This window comes from Seriola aureovittata, chromosome 3 (assembly GCF_021018895.1).
Source record: "Seriola aureovittata isolate HTS-2021-v1 ecotype China chromosome 3, ASM2101889v1, whole genome shotgun sequence".
NCBI classification, from domain to species: Eukaryota; Metazoa; Chordata; class Actinopteri; order Carangiformes; family Carangidae; genus Seriola; species Seriola aureovittata.
Window position 1 is genome coordinate 24,627,696 of NC_079366.1, and position 7,696 is coordinate 24,635,391.

The following is a 7,696-nucleotide window of genomic DNA, read 5'->3' on the forward strand; positions in this document are numbered from 1 at the left end:
CATAAAACCAGGTGTTATTGGTAAATCAAATTGACTGAATTAATTTAACTAATGATGTGCGGCCGGTCTCTTAAACTCTCTTCCTCCAAGTCAAATGTCTGACACATCGCTCTGGCCTCTATCCGGATTAATGGGCAGGTCCCCATGTGTGTCAATCACGCGGTACCCACGCCCTAAAATCATTCTGCTTTAACGTCTATTTTCCTTTAAATAGGAAAATAGGACCATAATTTGAAAATGAACATCATGTTGTGTGGAAGAAAACTTCAAACTAGCGATTCGGACCATAAACATATATATACACACAAGTTTGAATGTAGAAGTCACATAAATGTAAAACTAATAAGATTCACCCTCAAATCTTTAAATTGTTTGTATGGACATTAACTGTTATAATAACAAGCTACATTTTTAATTACAGATCATTTCTGTCATTTTACACAGATTTGTGTGTAATTTGAGAAAGCAGAAAAAATACTGTATAAATAATACAGTAATTTTTCTTTACAAAAATGGGAAATTAATGTAATTCATTATTATTGGCATGATGCGTCAAATAGCAGTTTGGCTGTTAATTCACAGATCATTTCTGTAATTTTACACACTTTGGTACACAATTAAAAAAAACCTGAAAATTACTGTAAAGTTTTCAGTTATTTTCCGTAAAAATAGCATTTTTTTTTTTTACAGTGAAACTCATGATGCAAGATAGCATTACATCTGTCAAACACATTTGTTCCCATCCTCAAAGCCTTTTCTCTTGTTTTAAAAGTAAAACAAACTGATTGAATAAACAAATATATTCTCCAAGGATATTTTTCTATAGCAAGCATCCAAACAAGGTTATGTCAGAACAATGCACCACGTGTAAGACTGCTGCTCTTTATTTCCTCGCCTTCTGCATGCTTCATCAACTGGTGAGGATGCTGAATTTTTGCAAAGGACATGAACCTCAGTGTTTTGGCGCACTATTATGTAAGTAGTCATGAAGTGCATGACCCTCCTTATATGATCATTGCCTCAAGATGAGTCAGACAAACCCAGAACGTCACTATAGGTTGTCAAGCTTTACAATCCAGCACAGCATATCTGCAGTTTAAAGTCATATTAGTCAGACATAGGTAACAAATGCTTCCTATTTCTAGCTGATAATCGTCAGTTTTACTGGCTGAACATTTGATCGGCTGTGGCTAATACACAGTGTAACAGTAACTAAGGGGCAGGGATTAGTGAATGGTAAATTGCAGTAACATGTTAACATCTGCAGAACTGTCTTGATGACAGGAAGTGCAGAGAGGAGTGGAGCTTCAGGCCCGGCACTGAACATATGCAACTAGATCACACTGACTGGTTTCATGTACTTGACATCAGTCCACGAGGACTCTGTGTCCTTGTTCATTTCTGTGCCTTTAATCAGAATTTTACTTAGAAAATGCTGTTAAATTGCAAATACGAGAGCTTATACAAGAGATAACGATCACTCCTATCTTTCTGAAAGACACTGTTTGGGACTGTGAAATATCACAAGATGATCAGATGGTTTGTATGTAATTTAGTACACAGTGAAGGAAGAAGATTTACATATATGTGGTTTAAAGTACTAGAAACCATCTCAATATAGTTTTACATATCTGTCACACCTCTGTCTGGAGCTCTGGCAAGAACAGGGCGTCTTGTGTTGGCCTCCGAGCCTCTCTTCTGATTGGCTGACTGGACGTCGTCGATGATGGAATAGGCGAATACAAATTTCTTACCTTTCATCAAATTCTTTTTAATTGCGCAGGTTTCAGGTAAAGTGAAGGTGTTTAGTCCTGATATGACTCGTGAATTGGTACAGGGAGCCGGTGTATCATTGTCATCATTAAGGGTATGAGTGTTAGGTGGTTGAGAGTTTGTGTGCTGTTCAAACTGACTTGGACTCCCCCTTTTAAGTCTTTTGAAAAACAGGTCTAGCCCATCAGCCTTGCAGTTGTTTTACTTCACCTTTAACTGTAATTTACAGTTTAGCTAACTAATTGTAGCTAGTTTGTAACCAATGTCAACTAGCTGATAATGCGCACTTTGATTTCCAGTCTTGGCTTATCATTTCATTACCAATATAAAATGTCATGTATGGTCGTATGTTGCTAAACTCTGTTGCTCTGTCATGAGCAGTGAGACAGCTCTGGTTAATCAAGTAAATGAGCCATGTGTCACTAAATTACAGAATTAACTCAATTTTTCAAATGAAATACTCATCAAGCTAAAACTCTCTTTTCTCCTTCGGTCTCATGCAGGAACTTCTGACACTAAATAGCCTCTATAATGTTGGATATTGAAATAATAAGCCAGTCACAATAACAAAGGTTTTATATGTGTATTCTGATACTATACTACTACTACTACTACTATACAATACTACTGATTCTGATACAAAAAATTTTACTTTATCACAGTCAAGTCTAACACTTTAAAGTCATCAGCATTTGTAGGAATTTATATCTACATATTACGTGTTTTCCCACATTAATCAGCTTCCTCAGTAACATCTTTCTTCTCTTTTCTCTTCCTGTCTTCTAATTTAATGAGCCGTAGCACGATCACTCTGCAGTGTTGTATATAGACCTAAAAAGCTCTTGACTCCCAGTGTGAAACCCAGTGGGACACAAAGTGTATTTTACTTTATTGTTTTTTCCTTTGTGTTAGTGATAGTATGCCATCTGTGGGTAGGAGAGTGGGCGGAGCCTGTCCTAGTCTTCCTGTCCAGCTGTATCCCAAAGGCCCAGGTTGACTGGCTTGCTGTCGACCATCACATTAGCTGAGTAGTTGTCAAATCTGCGGGGAGTAAGAAGGTCAGCGATCAATCAGTCAATCAGTTGGTGAGTCATTTGTGCCAAGGTATAGTCTCATGATGAGACATTTATTAGAAAGGAGAGAAAACACAACTTATTAAAAACTGACCATTTCTTACCTTCACTTTGAGAACAGTTAGACACCTTCCCCTGTTAAAACACCAGTGTTTCAGGAAACCACTACAATGCTGTAGATTATAACGTTTAAGCAGCACTGCCCCCCTGTGGTCACACTGAAACACTGCAGTCTCATTTATGAGCTCTGTGTGTTGCTTTCCTAACTTCATGTAAAGAGCAGTGACTGCAGGTACAGACTCTTCCAACCCGGGTCGCCTTGTTGATTACGTCACTTTTCTCTTATACAACTTTGATGAACACACACTATTTTTTTTTTTAGCAGCGTCCTGTAACATTGTCATGTATTTGCATCTCACACCTTCAATTAGTAAAAAACAGCTGTTTTAGGTTTTTCAAAAGCATCAAAGAGACGACACCATCCCTGATCTTTCTTCTCTTTAACAGTATCCAATCTGGTTTACAGATGATTTTAAGATATTACTGATTACATATCAATTACTTTAAAGGCTGACTTCTAGTTATATTCCTAAGTCCCTGATAAATACTTAAGGTGGCATCTCTGTCACCTCTCACCTGAGTTCTATTTTCTTGGTTATGATATGTCAACAATATTCATTCTCATTCTCTTTTACCTTCCTGTATTTCATTTAATGAAATTGTTGCCTTTGAATTTACATTTATTTCAGATAAAACATTACCATGTTATTTTAGCAGGTTTTATCTGGAACGTGTGAAGCTGAGCGCTTCTTCCCGGGCAGAAGTCCGTTTGTAAAGACGTTCAAGATAAGCAAATAGTGAACCTGACCTACAGTGAACGTAACTGACAAGACATCAGACTTGGAAATTTGTACTGGTCTGAATGAATGGACCGTTGTGAGTTCGTAGCAAACATGGTAGTCCAACAGCATTATCACCTGAGTAAAGGAAAGCACATGAAGGCACCGTTCACTGGGATGTTTTGTATAACCAACTTATAAACAAGACTTAGGAAAAAGAAAAACATCTTCCATCAAAAATACAACAACATGACTGTTTGTTGTTGTTGGTTAGACGGTCAGTGATTATTATTATTCATTCTTTATATGGTGCTATTATTAGTAGACGTTTAAAAACAAAAATTAAAGCATGTCAAGAAAACATCTCTGCATGGAAGAAATGTAAAAGAAACTCTAGAGCCATTGGAAGAGTTTTCCTCCATCAACGATCATAAGCAGATTCAGCACTTATGACTGCAGCATGTTTACAGTTTGGTCAGTTAACGGCAACATGAAACTAAATTTGCAGAGAAAAATGTTCAATGTAAATTAAGGACAGCTGTTTTGTCTTGTTTCCTGTCGAAACACAATCCATCGACTACTTCATGTTTCCAATCAGAAAGGTCCGTCTGAAGGATTATTTTGTTTCCCCTGTAAAAGAGAAAGATGGAGGGATACAGGAGCCCTGTGTATTTTACAGCGCTAACATGAACCTTGCTGTATTTCAGCCTGATCAGTGCTGAACTTGTTTATCTACTCCACGTGTGTAAGTGTTACAGTTCTTACTGACACTTTGTGGAAGACAGTGGCGGTTAGTGTTGATAAGGGATCATACATTTGCTTAAATGTGTAGTCCTGTGTCGCCCATGGGGTCATGTTAAATTATCTTAATGAGATGATTATTGTCTCTCAGTTCAACAGGACGGTGTGAAGGTATTTAAAAAGGCACGGCTGTGGCACCAGGACAGCAGTCATTAGATGGTCAATGACAGCAATGGCTTCTCTGGCACTTCTTTACTTTCTGCTGTGGGTCGGTGAGTATAGAAACAATTGAAGTGTGGTTGATATGTGTAGGTCTTGTTTTTTATCATGTAGCTACAGTAACAAAGACTTTTTAAGTTCTGCTCCTTGAAGAAGCAAAAAGTTTTGACTTTTACAGGAATTTGTGGCCACTTGCTGCTGTTTGTTTCTACCTCACACTCACCTGGTGGAGGACTTTCTCTTTCAGGTGTCACAGTGAGTACACCGGTGGATGTACAGAAGAGAATTGTTAATGGTGTTCGCTGTGGTCAAAATGATCGTCTGTACCACGTGAAGCTGAGAACAAGTGTTGGAACATTCTGTGGTGGCTCTCTGATCACTGACGAGTGGATTCTGACTGCAGCTCACTGCTGGGAGAGGTACATATATCACTCATTAATAAATCAAATCAGGAACTCGAAGCTAAACTCACAATTGAGGTGTTCCAAATGAAGATGACATGATATTGCATCTTGCAAAGCAGATTGCATGTCTGAATAACTGATGCTGTTTTTCTCAATCCTTTCTTGATAATGATCAAAATGAGATGGATAATCGACAGACAGATCTGATACAAATGTATGTATTTAACTAAGTGATGTTTCTCTTTTTCTTCTACTTGTAGGACCATGGAGGCAGATGTAAATATCCACCCAGGTAACGAAATGGAGACAATCAAAATCACAAGACATGAGATCTATACCGAGAACAGCAAAAAACACGACATCATGCTACTGAAGCTGGAGAAGAAACCTAAAAAGATCCATAAAATAGATCTTCCAGACTGTTCAACTGATCTTCAACTGTGAGTTGTGATCTCTCTCTCTCTCTCTCTCTCTCTCTCTCTCTCTCTGTCAACAATAAGTGCAGTTCTTTGTCAGAGTTTTATTAGATGCTATAGGATATCCACCACTGCTCAGGAGCTGATACTGTAGGTCTCATTCATAGACTTTTAGATTTTTCTGATAGACAGACATGTGACCTGAGACTGTAAAAAGAACAAATATTCAAATAACATCCGTAACATCAACTTTTAAAGTACTGTGCGAAATGCATGTTATTTGAGTAAAGTGCTGATTATATTATTTCCTCTGCCATCCTCAGAACTTCAGGTGTGTAATGTAATGTGGTAGATGTGTCTAGCAGGAAATCAGAGCTTTCTGTTGAGTCTAACACTCACCAGAAAGTAGTATGCAATATACGTTATTATCCTAGTTTGATATGCAGTCAGAGGTTGTAAAACCCCAAAATCTGAAGTAACATTTTAAACTACAAACAAAACTGTGGGGGGGGGCAGCATGAATATTTTCATTAGATGCTGTGTTGATTTATCTTTTTGAGCCATATTTTTATGTGAAGTATTTTAACACCCAGCTTTTTCCGTGTTACAGTGATGCTTAAACTGTGTCTTTATTTTTTTCTTATTCTCCAGACGTAACTTGTTTCACGTCGCAGGACACGGGCCATTTGCTGTAGGTGAATATGATATCTACGGTGAGTTCCCTTTTGAGCATATTTTGTTACAATTTTATTATATGTTAGTCTGTTTCTTTAATTACAAAAATTAAATCTGACAGTGGGCAAAGACCACCTTTGTACATACATGTAGTATCAACTTTTTAACTTTAACTCTTTATTTCTAGAGGAGAGGAATTCTGAAACTCTCCTATGTGGCGATATGCATGTTGTTGACTGCAGTCCATTGAGAGGATGGTTTCACAATCCAAATGTACCATTTGACAACTGGGTCTGTGCCGACGGACATCAGGTCGTCGCTGCAGTGAGTTGTCACGGTTTCTAATCCTATGTCTTCTGTCATCAGAAGTCTGAAGAATGTTAAGATAAATCAGTATTTCATTCATTTACAAATACTGTCATAATCTGTGTTTATCTCTGACTCTCACAGGGTGACTCTGGCGGAGGAGCAGTGTTCAATGGCAAGATTTATGCTGTTATCAGTGGTGCTAATGATGTACAAGCATTCAGGGACCCTTGCGAGTTCTCCAGAGTCTGTGCATATATGCACTGGATTCAGTCTATTATTGGCCCCAATCCCTGAACTTCATGCTGAACATTCATAATAAACAAGCCATGAGATTTTGGATTTTAAATGGACCTTGTGCGATGTTTGTTGTTTTGTTTTGTTTTGTTTTGTTTTGTTTTGTTTTGTTTTGTTTTGTTTTGTTTTGTTTTGTTTTGTTTTGTTTTGTTTTGTTTTGTTTTGTTTTGTTTTGTTTTGTTTTGTCTGTTTGTGTGTTGTTATGTTTATCATAATTATCATCTAAATCTATTTCTTCCTCTATTCAGTAGAGATAAACATTGTAATTATTTTAACTATTATAACATCAGATAATTATTTTACTGTAAGAAACAATCTTAATAAAATCACAAAAGTAATAATTGCTAGATTACATGGTTTTATAAGGAAATTTAAGTCTTGATTAAGATCTAAAATTAAATTCAGTCTTCAGCCACATAAGTGATTAAAAATTAAATTACTGAATTATTTATCAACAGTTATTATTTCAGTTGTGTGATATCGTTTCTTTTAAGAAACATCATTTCAGGTGGGGCGTTAAACCGACCCATTAAGACATTGTGTATTTACAATACATACACTTTTTAATCTTAACGATGCCACTGATATCGTGTTAACTGAAATCATTCATGCCATAAATAAATATTTTCTCATGTGATGATTTGCAGTGAGTTGACTCTCACAATACAAGTATATATTGCATCACAACATAAAATTACATTAACTGTGATAAATCAATTTGATCTACTGTATGTCACCCACCCCTACTCACAACTCTGATATATATAATATATAATATATTTTTTGATTTTAATGTAACCCTGTTGCCAAACCAGAACATTTATATGGGACAATTATTCAAAAGTAGATTTACAGATTATATTCAATTACATTTTTTCATGTTCAGTGTCAAGGTAAATTGAATTAAGGCTTGGTTAAGGTTGGAGAAAATAATGGTTACCCACATTAATTGT

The 7,696-nt window shown here is 36.6% G+C and overlaps 1 protein-coding gene across 1 annotated transcript; it reads left to right on the plus strand.

The window, feature by feature from the left end:
• Positions 1-4,575: 4,575 nt before the first annotated feature.
• LOC130166850 (anionic trypsin-2-like) lies at positions 4,576-6,798 on the plus strand. Its single transcript, XM_056372645.1, has 6 exons — positions 4,576-4,698; positions 4,893-5,064; positions 5,310-5,489; positions 6,117-6,178; positions 6,328-6,464; positions 6,591-6,798. The coding sequence occupies exons 1-6, from the start codon at positions 4,650-4,652 to the stop codon at positions 6,741-6,743; spliced, it is 753 nt and encodes a 250-aa protein (XP_056228620.1). The 5' UTR covers positions 4,576-4,649; the 3' UTR covers positions 6,744-6,798.
• The last annotated feature ends 898 nt before the right edge of the window (positions 6,799-7,696 follow it).